The 15,937-nt window shown below is 50.6% G+C and overlaps 1 protein-coding gene across 3 annotated transcripts in view; it reads right to left on the bottom strand.

Moving 5' to 3' along the window:
* Positions 1-15,937, bottom strand: part of Fam178b (family with sequence similarity 178 member B) — an 82,889-nt gene that overhangs the window by 50,494 nt on the left and 16,458 nt on the right. For all 3 annotated transcript variants that reach the window (XM_076833388.2, XM_076833386.2, XM_076833387.2), the window contains 2 exons: positions 13,392-13,497; positions 10,169-10,253 (listed from right to left, as the gene is read on the bottom strand). In XM_076833388.2, coding sequence (XP_076689503.1) covers positions 10,169-10,253; positions 13,392-13,497 — 191 coding nt within the window. The remainder of the gene's footprint in view (positions 1-10,168; positions 10,254-13,391; positions 13,498-15,937) is intronic.

Here is a 15,937-nt window from a genome sequence, read left to right on the forward strand (position 1 = left end):
AACCCCACAGAGACATGCTCCCTGCCCTGGAGCCCACAGTCCCAGGGAGAGGCAACTTCAATCATAGGATGCACATATCAACTGCAACTTGGGCCACAGAGGGCAGAAGGTGAAATCAAGAAAGGGGCCTGGGCAGGCCCTGTGGAGGAGCCCAGTCTAGAGGAAGGGATGGGGTTAAGAAGGCAAAAGACAATTGCTGCTGGGGGGAAGGAAGAGAGCTTCATAAGTAGAGGAGTCCTTCAGTATGTATATGCACAGGTCCTGAGGCAGGGGGAATGAGCACAGAAGAGTGAGGCTGAGCACAGACAGTGAGAGAAAGTGTGGGATCTGATGAGCTGGACAGGTGGGTGGACCACGCAGGAAAGGGTGTGCATCACGCAGATGGCATGGAGCTCATGAGCATTTCTTCTGCTTTCCAGGCCCTGATTATCTGTAAAATGGGGACACAATTGTATCTACTTATTGGAAAAAGGTCAAATTAAACTCTCTTGAATGTTAGCTATTATTTTGCATTAAGTCATTTTTAATATCATATCTGACAATAATGTTTTAAAAACAAAGATCAATGATGAAGTGAGTTACTGTGATCACTGAATTCTAATTTCACACTTTGAAAGGGCCAGGCCATGTGAATGACAGTGCCCAGGGAGCCCAGCCAAGGGGTCTCCTGGGTGGTCCTCAAGTGTTTTCCTACCCCTTTGGGTCTACGCGACGTTCTCACGGTAGCAACAGGGGATTAGGAGTGCAGCCAGGGTGGCAGACCTGGATCCCAGCCGGCCTCTCTAGGCCTGGACCATGGAACTGGCCCTGGGGAACCCAAGAGAGGCCTGTGTGTGAACGGAGCGTTCACATAAGTGTTCCACGTGTGGGCAGCCCTCACTCCACCACCAGGGAGGTGCCATCTGCTAAGGAGGGTGTCAAGCAGCCCCAGGGGCAGCTGTCCACATGTGGGGCCTCCACCCAGGAGCCTCTGAATGGCACACTTCCTGCCACCCCTGCGGGAGGCTTCCCTGACCACGTGAGCCAGGCAGATGCAGTGAGGTGAGGATGCCTCCTATAAGATAGTGGCAGCACAGAGTGTCCACCAGATGTGCAGAGGGACAGACTTGGGCTATCTGAAACCTTCTCCAGCTGACGTGGTGGTGCACACCTGTGATTCCAGAGGCTTGGGAGGCCGAGGCAGGAGGATGGTTCAAGGCTAGCCTCAGCAACTTAGTAAGGACCCGAGCAACTTAGGGAGACCCTGTCTCAAAATAAAAAGAGCTGGGGATGTGGCTCAGTGGTTAAACACCCCTGGGTTCAATCCCCAGTATAAAAAATAAATAAAAATAAAATTAAAAAAAAAAGCCTTCTCCAAAACCAAAAAGAAACAAAAAACCAACTGTGTGAGAATAGGCTGGTATAGAATAGCCAAAGCAGAACAGAATTTTTTTTTTAATATTTATTTTTTAGTTATAGTTGGACACAATGCCTTTATTTTATTCATTTATTTTTATTTGGTGTTGAGGATCTAACCCAGGGCCTTGCAAGTGCTAGGCGAGCATTCTACTGCTGAGCCACAATCCCAGCCCCAAGAATGACAAAAATTAAGAAGTATAGAGAGTACATGGAAGGTTTGTGCTAGCTCCTGTGGCTGATGTAATGATTTCTGATTCAGAGAGAATAGACTTCTGATCTGATAACAGCTGTTATCTTCTGCACACAGATCAGGCACATCAACCCGTCATTTCCTCCAACCCTGAACACTCTTGAGGGTCAGCACTGGCTCTGAGTCTCCCTGTGGCTCCATGCTGCTGGGGTTCCCAGGGGGTGACTGCCACGAGTCCTGTCTCTTCCCCATCTTCCCCAGCCTATGTCGTCACCAATGACACATCCTCTCATTCCCATGGGATGTCTCTGCTCAAAAATTCATGAGTCACCCTAGATCTCCAATCCCAGAATGCTTGGCTGGTCTTGAAATGTTTTTGATTGATGATAAAACTATATAAACATGCTAAGAGTTGAATGTGCTAGATGTATATTATATGACTTATACTTAAAAAGAACTAAAAAGCCAGGCATGGTGGCCCTTGCCTGTAATCCCAGTGACACAGGAGGATGAGGCAGAAGGATTGCAAATTCAAGGCCAGCCTCAGCAACTCAGGCCCTAAGCAACTCAGTGAGACTCTGATTCAAAATAAAAAATACAGAGGGCTGGGGATGTGGCTCAGTGGTAAAGTGCCCCTGGGCTCAATTCCTGGTACCAAAGGAAATTCCCCTCAAAGAAAACTCAAATCCCTAACTAAAATCAAATCATTGACTAATTTGAATCAATTAGTTAAGGAAGGGGTTGGGGATGTGGCTCAAGCAGTAGCGCGCTCGCCTGGCATGCGTGCGGCCCGGGTTCAATCCTTAGCACCACATACAAATAAAGATGTTGTGTCCACCGAATACTAAAAAATAAACATTAAAAAAAATTAGTTAAGGAAAAAATAATACTAGTTCTACACAAATGCTATCAGAAAATTGAAAAGGAAGTATCTGTTCTCATCCCAGTCTATTAAGTCAGCATTACCCTGATACCAAAACCAGAAAGAGGAAATTACAGATTAATATCCTTCATGAGCTTAAAGGCAGAAATTTCTATAAAATTAAGCAAACTGAATACACAAAAATATTAGCATGACATGACCAAGTGGGATTTGTTCCAGAATGCAAAAATAAGTGAATAAACAGTCAAAAATCAATAATTAAGAAACCAAAGAAGAAAAATGATTTGATCATCTCAATATCACAACCTCCATTTCTGATAAAAATTCCCAGCCAAGTAGGAGATGATGGAGGCTGCAGCCACGGTTAGCGAGCAGCACCGACCACACTGTGGGGTACTGTCAAAGACCCGACGACAAGAGCAGGCCAGCGCTACTCGAAGAGCACCAAGAAGGAGAGGAGAAGGGGAGAAATCTAGCAACAGAACTACAAGACTGGCAAGTGAGCCCAGAGCCCCAGATGAGGGTACTGGAACTCCAGGGGCCAAGGGAAAAGCGTGGGGACCAAGGGACGAAGAACAAGGCATCCCAAGACCTTGCTAAGGAGAATGAAACAAATTCATTCTCAGAGCTGAACTTCTCGCCCACTTTCAGAGTATCCAAAGAATGTTCTGGCAGAGTCAGTCTGTGACCTGTATCCCTCTCCTCCTCCACAGATACCAAAGGCCCAGGATGGAGTTGGGGAGAGGCCAGGCGGTGTCTCCGAGGCCAACAGGAGCATCACCCTGTGTTCGGTCCTTGCCACAGGCTCCCAGGGCACTGCTCCAACTCGGGGTCAGAAGCTCTATGTTTGTTAAAAAAACATGAGGCGATTTCTCTCAAGCAGTTAACTGCCCAAGAATATGTTTGGTTTCAAAATCAAATGCTACCCTCCACGCAAATAAAACTATTGGAGTCAATCAATAAACCAGTCCGGCAAGGTTTCAGGATGCAAGGTCAGTATGCAAAAACCTGTTGTGCTTTCACACACTGGCAATGAACAACCTGGAAAGAAATTAAGAAAATAATTCCATCTATAATAGCATCAAAGCAATCAACTATACAGGAATAAATCTAAGAACTGTAACACATGCATACTGAAAACTACAAAGAACTGTTGAAAGAAATTAAAGACAACCTATATAAATGGCAAGACATCCCATGTTTGTGGACTACAAGGCTAAATGTTATTAAGATGGTTCTATGGTTCCAATATGTACCCCTAAAGTCCATGGGTCGGAAACCTATCCTCAAGGCCCATGCTGAGAGGTAGAGCCTTAAGAGGCAAGACTCCTCATGAAGGCAGCGCTGCTGCTATGGGCAGGGTCAGTCATCTCAGGAGTGGGTTCCTGAGGAAAGCACAAATCTGGTCTCTTTCCCTCTTACACACACTCTCGCTGCATGATGCCTCCACCAAGTTAGGCTGCAGCCAGAGGTGGTCCCTCGATCCAGGACTTCCCAGCCTCCAGAACTGTGAACCGAATAAGCTTCTTCTGTTGATAACTTCCCTAATCTGTGAAATTCTGTCACAGCAGCACAAAACGAACTGAGACAGATGGCAATATCACCAGAGTTGTCTACAGATACAGGACAACCAAGATCAAAACTCCAGCTACAGAAATGAACAAGCTGATCCTGCAATTCATACAGAAATGCACAATATCCAGCACAGCCAAGCAGCTTTTAAAAGAATAGCTGGAAGACTCAGACTTCCCAATTTCAAAACTGACAATAAGCCACGGCAATCAGGAATGTTTGGTACTGGCATAAGGACAGGCATACAAATGGAAAGGAACTGAGGGTCTAGAAATAAACCCTCACATTTATGGTCAATTGTTTTTCAACAGGGGCTCCGAAATCTTTCTTCCCGGGAGAAAGAAGACTTTCTTGAATAAGTGGTGGTAGGACAACTAAATATCCAAATGCAAAATAATGAATCTGGACTCCCAGTTCACATTGTGAGGAAAAATGAACTCAAAACGCTCACAGACCCAAACTGATGAGCTAAAACTAGGAAACTTGAAAGAAAACAGACAAAAATCTTGATGAGCTAGGATTGGGCAATGGTGTCTTTAAGTTTGACGCCAGAAACACAGGCCACAGAAGAAAGAAACTAGATAAACTGGACTTCATCAAAATTAAAAGATTTTTGTGCTTCAAAAGACATTATCAAGGCAGTAAAAAGACACCCCACAGAATGAGGGAAACTATTTGGAAGTCATGGATTTGGTATGGGTCAGTAACCAGAATACACACAGAACTCCTGCAAGTCAACGAAAAACCCAGGAAACAGGGATGGTGGCTCATGCCTGGAATCAATCCCAGCTATTTGGGAGTCTGAGGCAAGAGGATCCCAAGTTCAAGGCCAGCCTCAGCCACTTAGCCACCCCTGTCTAAAAGTAAAATAAAATAGCTAATGAGCACATGAAAAGATGCTCAACTCGTCAGTGTGGAAATGAAACTCCAAGCCACCGAGACAGCACTTCACACCCTGTAGGGTGAGAACTTTCAAAAAGATGGATTACAGCAAATATCTGTGAGGAAAAACTGGAACCCCCACATGTGCTGTGGGAATGTCAAATGATACGGCCACTTTGGAAATCAGCCTGGGGATCCTCAAAGGTTAAACAATGAGCTACTATGTGATCCCACAATTCTTCTCCTGAGACTAGACTGGACCAAATTGAAACCATATGCCCAAACACCTGCATGCAGGTGCTCATAAACTCACAATCACCAGAAAGGGAAACACCCCACGTGTCTGTCATCTGTTGAGCAGATCTGCACAATGTGGTCACCTGTGCAATGGAACCATAGTCAGCCCTGAGAGGAATGGAGTGCTGGGACCTGCATGGACCTTGAACACACCTGGTTGGGAAAGGGGCAGGATATCAAAAGTGCACGCTCCATGACTCCCTCTATGGGAAGTGTCCAGAAGAGACAAATCCACAGAGACAGAAGGTGGACCAAGGCTACCAGGAGCTGGGGAAGAAGGGAATCATGGGCAGGGGCTGCTGATGGGAACAAGTTACTTTGGGGGGGTCATGAGAATGTTCTGGAATTAGACAGTAGTGACAGCTGAACTCGGTGAATGTACTAAGAACCACAAAATTACACACTATAAAAGGATTAACTGTGTAGTATGTAGTATGTGGTCTCGTCAAATATTATTAAAGCTTCCCTGTGCCTCAGTGGCCCCTGCGTTCTCTGCCCGTCCCCTTTCTGCTAGTTTGTTTGGTGGTGGTGTTTGGTAGGACCTTGCTCATCTAGAGCACAGGCTCACTGGGTGCTCCCTCTGCTCCACCATTGTCGCATGATGCCTCCGCCAAGTTAGGCTGCGCTCTGCCCTTGTGAGGAAGCCCTCTCCTCCTGCTTCTCTTCTCTTTAAGTCAACTAGTTCTAAGAGGAGGTTTCACGTCAACATCTGTATGTAGCTGTGGCATATTCTGCGGGCTGCTGGTCCAAGAGCCATATGCACTTCTTCCCTGCATGGGAACCCCAGTTTTGTGCGGCATCGGCTCAGGGCGAGGAGAGTGAGTCCACCCCAGTTGAAGAGCCATGTTATTCCATCTGCTTCCACAGAGATTGGGAAAAGAGTGACTACTGCAGAAGTCCAAGCTCTGAGCCACAAGCAACAGAAACAGACCATTTCAGCAGAAATCAGGTTTATTACATACCAGTGGTCAGTTTACCATAAAGCTAATTAAGCCAAGGCTTAGGCCCCTCACTTGCATGGGCCCCATGAGTACATTAGGGTAGGCAGGGAAGACAAGTTGCAATCAGGAAGCATTTCTACATGAGCATTTCTGGAAAATACCTGAAGAGATCTAGGAGAAAGATCTCAGAGTCCAGGAGTTGGGATGATTTCTTTAGTCATTCCAAAGAAAGGTTTACTTTTATTCTGAGTTTTCCACCTGATGATTTAAATGACCTAAATGTTGCCAGGTGTGGTGGTACACTCCTGTAATTCCAGCTATTTGGGAGGCTGAGGCAGAAGGATTACAAGTTCGAGGCCAGCATCAGCAACACAGGAAGTGCCTGCCTCAAAATAAATAAAAAGGAACTGGGAATGTAGCTCATTGGTAGAGCACCTCTGGGTTCAATCCCCAGTACCAAAAACAACAACCACCACCAGACATTAGAATGATGAACAAGGATGTGAAGGAGCTGTTATAACTATGTTTGAGATGCTCAAGAAAATATAACTACCCCTTTCTGTCTAGGGGAACTGATTCTAGGACTTTCTGCAGGTCTAAGAATGCTCATACCTTTATGTAAGATAGCATAGTACTTGTATATAAACTAAGTACATCCTCCAGTATTCCTTAAATCATCTGCAAATTACTTAGAACATCTAACACAATGTCATGCCATGTATGTAACTGCTACATTGTACTGTTTGGAGATTAATTCAAAAGCTAAACCTTCATATATCGGAAAGGAGGCTGGAAAATTGAGTTCCTTGTGTTCTGTCCTGGAGGGGCAGGATTCCTGAGGATGAAAATTCTTCAGATAGACCTAGGATATTCAAATTCACCAACAGTTGGAAAACATGGGAAATATCTTTTAAAGCTTGTGACCCAGTTCTGTCACAAGCTAATGAAACAAAATGGAAAGAATGTCCTGATAAAAAGAAAAAGGTATGCAAAATGATAACCTCGTTTCTACCTTGAATACTGTTGTCTCAGGAACAAAATGATGCTTGGGGCCATGGCAGCTATTATGCAGCCCTGAGGGGAAGTGGTGGAAGGGGTGGACACATAGGCCGGAGCCTAATGCTGCGGATCTTTTGAACACATCATGGACCCCACCCCCACCTACTATCATGTGTGATAAGCACCACGCTTCATCAGGAGTTTGTTACTGAGAGGCAAAACAAATTCTCACTAAAACATAACTTCTCTTGAAAACGGAAAGATCTGGTGATGCCAGATCCACACTCATCTGTACCAATACCGGTGCAGACAGCCTCTTTTGACAGGGAAGAGCTCTCTTTGCCTTTGCACTCCCGCAGGCAAGTGGATTTACCATCCCTGCCTCCTGTGTCTCTCCAGCCACAGCTCTGGCACCCCTCTTCTACAAGGCATGTCCTGATTCTTGCCTCTCCACGCACCAACCCCACCAGTTGGAAGTCACATGCCCACCCTCCTGAGTAGCTTGTTTCATGCCATCCCACTGGACCGTGCTGTCCCAGGACAGCAGTCATGTCTCCTTCACTCCTTGATCTCCCTCTGCGTCCAGCAAGGTGCCTGCACACAGGAGACCCTCAGCGCACCTCTGCTGAATAAATGGCTGCATAGTCCCCGCCCTGAGGAACAGCAACTGGAATGCTTGTTCTCTGATTCACCCAGACCTCAGCACCAGTGAAGCGGGCCACTTCTCAACCAGGAACCTGGTCCCCACCCCACCCCTTGCACTACTGCACCTTGGGACACCCAGGCCCTCAGCCTGGCACTGCAGCAGGTCCCCGACAGTCACTGCTCTGAAGGTGGGTCCCAGGTCTATCCTGCACCCATCAGCTCTCCCTGACTCAGGAAATAGGTTGAGACATAAGCACTTGCATAAGAGCCTCCCATGACAGCCATGACAAACCACAGCCAAGGAGAGAGTTTTACATGAGAAAAGTCAGGCTGACTTGAAGACATACACACGCGCGCACTCCCACACACAGTACAGTGAGGGAGAGGCAGCCCCGCAGACACCCCACTGTGGGCAAGTCCTGAGAAGCAGGACTTCCCCCTGCACCTATCCTGGACCTAACCACCCCTTAGAGATGCTCCCTGGGCTGGAGCTGTCTCTCAGGGGAGGGCCGTGTGCTTAGCATGGGTAAGATCCTGGGTTCGAGCCCTACTGCTGACCTGTACCTCCACCATTTCTAAGCATGTGGTGTGACAGGGTTTGGGACACTGACGCTGGCAGGAAACCATCACGATCTTCTTCCCAACTGGAGCTCTGCATCTACTTAACAATTCCCATCTCCCTCTTTTGGCCCCAGGCAGCCTCCGTTTCACATCCTGTCTCTACGAATTTGACTGCTCCAGGGACCTCATGTGAGTGGAGTAAGAGGAAGAGGCACTTGGCCTTTTAAGAATGGCTATTTCAGTTAGCACAAGGTTTTCAAGGCTCATCCACACTGTAGCATGTGACAGAATATTCTTCCTTTTAAAGGCTGAATAATATTCCAGTACACACATATACTGTATTTGCTTTATCCGTTCCCCCACTGATGAACATGTGGGTTGCTTCCACCTTTCGGTTCTCATGAACAATGCTGCAGTGAATATCCATCAGTCTGCAAATCTCTGCTCCGGTCCCTACCTGAGTTATTCCGTGGACCCTGCCTCTACTTGCCCTGAATTGTTGATGATCCTAATCTCAGGCATGGAATTCTCTAGGCCAATCTTTATCCTATTGGGCAAGGGAAGAGAATCCAGATCTGGCTCTTAGATGATATCCACAGGAAATGCTCTGGAGTTGGAGAAGCAGGGGTGAGCTGACCAGGGGCTCAAGAGCTGCTTTCTGGCCGCTCCTGACAGAGGGTGAATAAGGGGAAATGGGACAAGAGGCAAGGGAGAGTGGGATGTCCCCGCCTCTGTGGAAGAGCCGCTTGCCTCTGCAGGGAGAGGGCCAGGACAGGGAGGCCTCTGTTCCTGAAAGGGCAGGCATGCCACAGAGGCGGCCCCAGGGCCCCAAAGGGCAGCCCAGGCTGCAGGGGCAGAGGTTAGGAAAAGGGAAAGGGTGAAGACTGCTGCTCTTCAGAAGACCTCAGTCAGGCTTCCCTGGGGGAGGGGCGGAGGCGGCTGAAATGCTTCAATTGACAGATGGCCCCCAGCTCAGCCACCTCCTAACACAGAGAAGCACAATACAGACCTCTCACAGGGCTGGGGCTGACGATGTGCCAGGCTGCAATCTTGGCCTGAGACGCCGTGAGCAGTCGTGCTTTGGCAGGCAGGTGGGCGACTATGGCTGGGCAAAGGCAGGGTCTGGGCACCCACAAATCCCTCTCACCATCTGCTTTAAGCAACTTTCAACTGGTTACTTGATATTTTTTGGTGCCAAAGTGTCTAAGTTCAGGTACCAAAGGCAGACAAGCTGGGAAGGGAGCAAAGACACAGTTTCTGTGGACTCTGAACTAAATACGCCCCCAAATGCCACCACCGAGGCACAAACCGAGGCTCTCACTGCAGCCTGGAGAAATCCAGGGCTCTGGGAATGCCCTATCAGTGGAGGAGGGCTGTGGAGGGGCACTTTGGGGCATTTGCCTTGGTCGCCCCCGCCCAGGGGTCACCCTGATTTGAGGCAATGCTCCTGGAACCCTCCAAGGCAAACTTGGACCCTTGCAAGACCTTGGAAGTAAGCTGTCCCCTTAGACCTGGGGCCTGCCTGGTCTGAGCCCAGCTTCCTGGGCTGCTGTAGGACCCCCAGGGCCTGTGAGGTCAGCCTGGATTTCTATAGTGACCTGGATCTGAAACCAGATCAAGGTGCCAAAAGCCTGTCAACTCAGCTTTTTACTAGTGCTGGAGCCAGAGCCAAAGAGCCTGATGTCTCCACCTTGGGTGACGCAACGTCCCCACCACTGGGCTTCAGGGACACCCAAAGTCATGTGTTACACAAGCCTGAGAGCTCAGCTACTCTGCTCCGCCCTGCATCCCAGTACTGACCAGACTGACAGAAGAGCCCATCCACACTGAGATCCCACAGGAGGGCGAAGGCTCTTGAAGAAGTTTCTGGAGGCCATGTTAACAGCTAGGGAAGGAAAAAAGGTTATTCCTGTGGAGTAACTGCAGCAAAAGTCTGTTCTTCATATTAAATAATGCCACTTAGTCCTCACAAGTTTAAATGGTAGAGGATACTGTAGTCATTGCCACTTTACAGATGAGGAAATCACACTCAGAGACATCAACAGCTCCTCTAGGGTATGAGGCTAGTAAGCAGGAATGTGAGGACTGAGGCCCAGGGGTACATGCATGTGACCTGAAATCTCCTTCCACATGACCTGTGTGGGTCTTGGTCTTTTTGCCCTCATTCCCTGCAGTCACAGCCCATGTCCCCTCTAAGGCAAGAGCCAGTGGAAGGGAAGAGAAAGAGCTTGCAAGCACTGGCCACAGTCAGCTGTCTAATGACAGCATTGGCCCTGCTGTGACTTCAAATCATGTCTAGGTCAGCACTTTAACTTATATGGCTTGGTACTGGCTTGGTCCTGGGCACTGGGCACAGATCTTTGAACAACTAAGGGTAGTTGCTCGCCTAACTCAAACTCACTGGGGTCCTTATTTGAATGCCCCTTGAGCCCAAGAGCCATGTGCTAGGAATTTAGGCCATGGAGAGAGTGTGACATGGAGATGAGCAATGGAGTGCCATCCAGTCTGGGGACACAGGGACAAGGCCAGGTCTCGGCTGGTGGGGCTCCTGCATAGGGCTGCTCAGTGCTGTGGCAGGCACTGTGGGTGCTCCCCTCTGGGAACTGAGACTCTTGTTCCCACAAGGACCAGAGGACCCTGAGCTGAGGTCCTCTGGCAGTGACTCTGGAGGATGTGCCTGACCCAAGATCACACCCCTCTCCAAGGGCAGCCTGCATCTGCTAACTGGCAAGTGCTGGGCCCCTGGCCTCCACTGAGACAACTCTAAATGGGCATTAGTCTCAGGCAGCCTTGGACTGTGACTGTCAGGCATCTCTCCTGCAGTTCACTGCCTGCTGCTCAGCACTCTGCCAGCCTGCCACTGTACCCCCTCACAGTAGGGTTCCCAGAAGAGCTGCCCAAAAAGCCTGCAGAAACTCGGCCACAGAGCCTTGGCCTCGGCCGTCCTCCTTTCCTTCCTTCTTTTCACTATTTTAGAACTGAACGTTTTAACGTCTCCCAATAAGAATATAAACTTGCCAAGGGTGAATGCTACCTACTTCTGTCCACTCCCCGGAAGGCCTGCTGGCAGATGCACATGAGGCCCAGGGATGAGCCCATGGAGGTCAAGAGCACTGGGGCCAAAGCCTGGTGACCAGGGCCCACAGGACACCAACAGAAGGCCCTGGGAAGGGGAAGAGGTAGGCACTTGACTGAGTCCTCATGAGAACTCAGGATGTCCTCAGGAAGCAGTTGAATGCACAGAGGAAGTAGCTGACCATCCCAGCCCCTAGTTCTCAGAATGGAGCTCACATACACACGAGTCCAGCCCTGCTGCCACTGTACTCATCCAACTGCCTGTGAAGGGACAGGCCACTTGGCTTCTCCTAGGCCAAGCACTCTCTCCTTCCTGGGGATTCCAATTTGGGAACAGGACCTGGCCTTACTTGGCCATGGAACCTGGAGGAGAAGAAAGTGACCTAGGATCCTGCCCTTCCCTGACCCTGGCTCTAGCTCCTCCTGAGGTCCAGCACATCCCTGCCCTGGGATCCCACTACCACTGTATCTCTGTAAGGAACCCCCAGGGTTCTCTGCCCCTCCCAGATGAAACCTTTCCTAAAGTGCACGAGTATGGAGGTACCGAGTGCCCCCAGAAGGCTCCCAAGTTCTGTGTGCCCCTCACTGATGGGCTTTAGTCCAGAGGAGACACGAGGCTTTGGTTTCTTCTTGTGGGTGATGCCCAGGCCCTAAGCAGAGCGTGGGGGTCCCACAGGGCAGGGTGGTCTATAGGACTTACTCATTTAACCCCCACACGGGACTATAGGCTCAGTGTATGCACAGAGCTGATGCCAGGTGATCCACCCAAGGTGACACCCGCCAGGCAGTGCCAGAGCCTGCACTTCAGCTGTCGGCCACAGGGCTGAGTCCTCGACATGCCCCTACCCCGGCCTAGCAGAGGTGGGAGAAGAAGCGGGGAGGGCTTTCTCATCCAGCCAGCCGGCCGAGGCTGGGGGCTCAGAGCCTTGTGAGGACTGAGCCTTGTGGGAGGGTGCTCCACAGGGTGTCGGGGCCACACAGGGACCCTCTGTGGGTGCTGCCTTAGAGGGTCTCTTTGTGTCTCCCAATGACCAATTGTCACTCTGTCACATACTGTGCAAGGAGCAGAGAGAAGCTGCGCAGATGGGGTCAGAGAATAATGACCACACTGTTCCCTGCTCTTCATCCGCCATCCCCCCAAGCCTGGGTTAGGGATGAGGGCAACAGCCACACACAAGGGCCCCAGGAGCTGGCACCCTTCTCCTTGGAGGCAGGGAGGAGCAGCATGCAGGACCCCAGAGCAGCAGCGAGAGCTCTTTCTGGAAGGCGGCCAGGCTGACCGGGCTGAGGCGTTCCTTGAATAATCAACCCTCATGATGGCTCTGATTTACAGCTGGGCTCCAGGCTCCAACTGGCAACACTGGGACCAGCTGGAACTTGTGACCTGCCCATCCCCAGACAGGGACAGCTGTGGGTGGGGCCTAAGGCCAGGCAGCATCCTCATGCCCTGCATTCAGATCCGGGTTGGCTCCAGGGTACTCCACTACTTCTCCCTGACCCTCAGGGAGAAGGTCCCAAGCCCCTGGCAGAATGCATGCTCCCCTGAGGCCACACCTCCCAGCAGCCAGCAGGAGGGAGGAATTGGGGCAAGGGCAGCAGCTGCTCCTGGCTTTCCCAGCCTCAAGGACACTCGGCTCAGAATTCAAAGGGTGCTGCAGGGTTGGTGGCAAAGACAACACCCTGAAAGGCACACACTCTGACAGTATGGAGCCCAGGAGGTTGCCAGCTCTGCATGACAGGTGGGTCCCTGCATGGCCCAAACCTGGCATTGTCACGTTAGGTGAGGTGAGGACTCCGCCCATCACCTTCTTCCCTCTTCTTGGACAGGACCAGCCTCATAGCACTTGTGGCAAGGTGAATTGAAGTGGCTGGTCCTTCCAGCCTGGTGGCCTATGGACCACGACGCTGCCGCGCTCCTGCCACCTGGTGGCACGTCTGTGTTCCTCACCTGGAACAGCCACTGGAGCAGAGGCACCGGGCAGTCAGAGGTGTGCAGGTACAGGTTGCTCAGGAGGCCATTGTGCAGGAAGGAGAGCTGTTGTGCCACTGGGGAGCTGTGGAGATGGACGGGCGAGGTCAGGGGAGGCTCCATGCAGGCCCAGCAGACTCCTGCAGCAGAGGCCTGAGGGGCACCTGTCTTGGAGACTCTTTGCTGGGACACCATGAGGCACGCTGGAACACTAGGGACACATGCTTTAGAGTTCATGACACGAGGTGCTGTCTGGAAAAACCACCTCGCCACCCCCCGCAACCACCATCATCAGAACTACTTGCCTTTCTCCAGTGTTTTCCAAGGATACATCTCACTGTTTTAAACACAGGAGTGGGCAGTACAGTCCACCCTTTCCATTTGATGGAGGGAAAAACTGAGGCATTTACCAGGGATGGGGAAAGGATCTTGGTGAGGTGAGGCAAGAATGGAGGAGTCAGGCTTCTCCACCTGTGGCTCAGGGCTGCAGGGGGCAGGCAGGATTACCCACAGGCCTCCGAGTTCGGTTACACAGAGCATTTCCTCCCCATCTTGTATTTTTTTTCCGACACAAAGGGGACACCTGAGAGAATGGGAAAATAACAGAGAGGGGCCCAGAATGGGAAGGAAATATCTGGGAAGGAAATATCAAGTGAGGGTTCCCCAGAGGATTCTTTAGAAACTCCCTGTCCCTGGATCAGGGTATGACCTGCCAGTGCGTTCAGTGCCTTCCCACCAGGCCCCTCCCTTTAACTGGAGTCCTCAGAGCCAGATTGCTGATGTGGAGAGGAGCCCTGGAAAATCACCTTGACCTACAGGATTCTGGTCTCCACTGAATGGGCAGATGGACCTGATGTGGCCGAAGGTTCTCTGGTGGCAGATGCTTTGGAGGTCAGTTTAGAGGGGCTGGCCGCACTCTGGTGCATTCCCCAAACTCCTGGTCACCCCCGGGCAGGCCAGGTCGGGGCAGGAGCTCCCACTCGCTGTATACTTGCTCCATTACTTTGTCTTTCTAGATAATGCCCCCAACGACTACGTGGATTCCAGGAAAACAAGAAAGTGATTTCATGTTTGTTCTTTTTGGTGGCCAGATCCATGCAGAGCACACTCAGATAGCATTTAATATCATGACCCAAGATAGAATCATCCTCGCTCAGCCCCCACCCCTTTGGAAAAGGACGTCATGCTTTCATCTGCCAGGAACAGAACACTCCAAAGCCAAGATTCCCCTCAGAGCCAAGATGCTGTCTCCCTGAGGATGTCCAGGCAATTTACAAATTGTATGTTTTTTTTTTCAAAGTCATTTAAGTTCAGAGGAGAAAGAGGCTTTGTTCCTGTGGCCGCGAAGTTCAGGGCTTCCAAACACGTGCGCACCCAGGGCTGCTGGGGCACACTCTATGCTACCCCACGTGCCCAGTCACAGGGGTGCTTTGGCCAGCTGACCCCAAAGTGTACAGCATAAGCACAGGCCCTACAGCCTGAGTGCAGATGATACTAAGGGGTGTCTGTAGGGACCTGCATGTTGGCAGAACCCTGCCGGAGGCCACACATTGAGGCACTTTGAGGAGAACTTTGAGGAGACTCTGGCTCTGGTATCCTGCTGTAGGGGTACCCTGCCAGTTTCTTGGAGAGGGAGCCAACAGTACAAGTCCCTACTGGTTTGGGCCACACATTTCCAACTGTTGCACCGAGGGAGTGATCTCTTGAGTTGCAAAGTCTTCCTTCTGCTACACAGGCCTTGTAGAGCAGTTTCTGCCAGAGAAATGACAGATCTTTTGAGTTCACTGCTGTTGAGTTTGGTTTCATCTGTGAGATAAGAAACTAGACAGCCAGGAAGGGCACATTCTGGCTCTGCCTTGGAACAAATGGCTTTCAAGGAATTCTGGGTCCAGAAGTACACGAGATCACGAGGAGCGAGGTGAGACACAGGCTGGACCCCAGAGTCAAGTGGGGCACCTGTTCAGCACAAGGGGAGTGCTGCCCACCCAGACAGCCCTGCACCCGGCCAGGGAGGGAGTCCTTCACAGCACAGGTAACCTTGGGCTTGACCCTGTGTGCACACTGCCCTGCCTCTGGGGCAGGAAGAAGGGCCCCCCAGGCCAGCATCCAAGCAGAGAGATGAGGAAAAGGGAAGAGGTGGGGGGTGTCTGCAGCAGAATCTCAAGAATCTTGGGTGACAGAATCAGGAGTTGTCAGATTTGAGAAAGCCAGTGTCATATCTCCACAACAAAAATGCTGATGCTGGGGGCCTGTGGGTGCCTCTTCCAACACTGAGGTCAAAAGTTATCCTGAGAATGCCAAAGGACCCTGGCGGAGAAGGGGAGGGACAGCAGATGGCATGCAGGCCCAGCTGAGTGTGAAGCCCCAGCTGTCACCCCAGAGGGTCCCAGTGAAGGGAGGTTCCCACGAGGGCCTCAGCTGTGTGTCCAGCCATAGCCAGGGCACTGCTAATCCCTAGCCACGATGGCAATGACAGAAGGCAGATGTCTCTCCCCATCACCGCCTGCTGGAACAGAAGGAAAAAA

Source organism: Callospermophilus lateralis, chromosome 14 (assembly GCF_048772815.1).
Source record: "Callospermophilus lateralis isolate mCalLat2 chromosome 14, mCalLat2.hap1, whole genome shotgun sequence".
NCBI classification, from domain to species: domain Eukaryota; kingdom Metazoa; phylum Chordata; class Mammalia; order Rodentia; family Sciuridae; genus Callospermophilus; species Callospermophilus lateralis.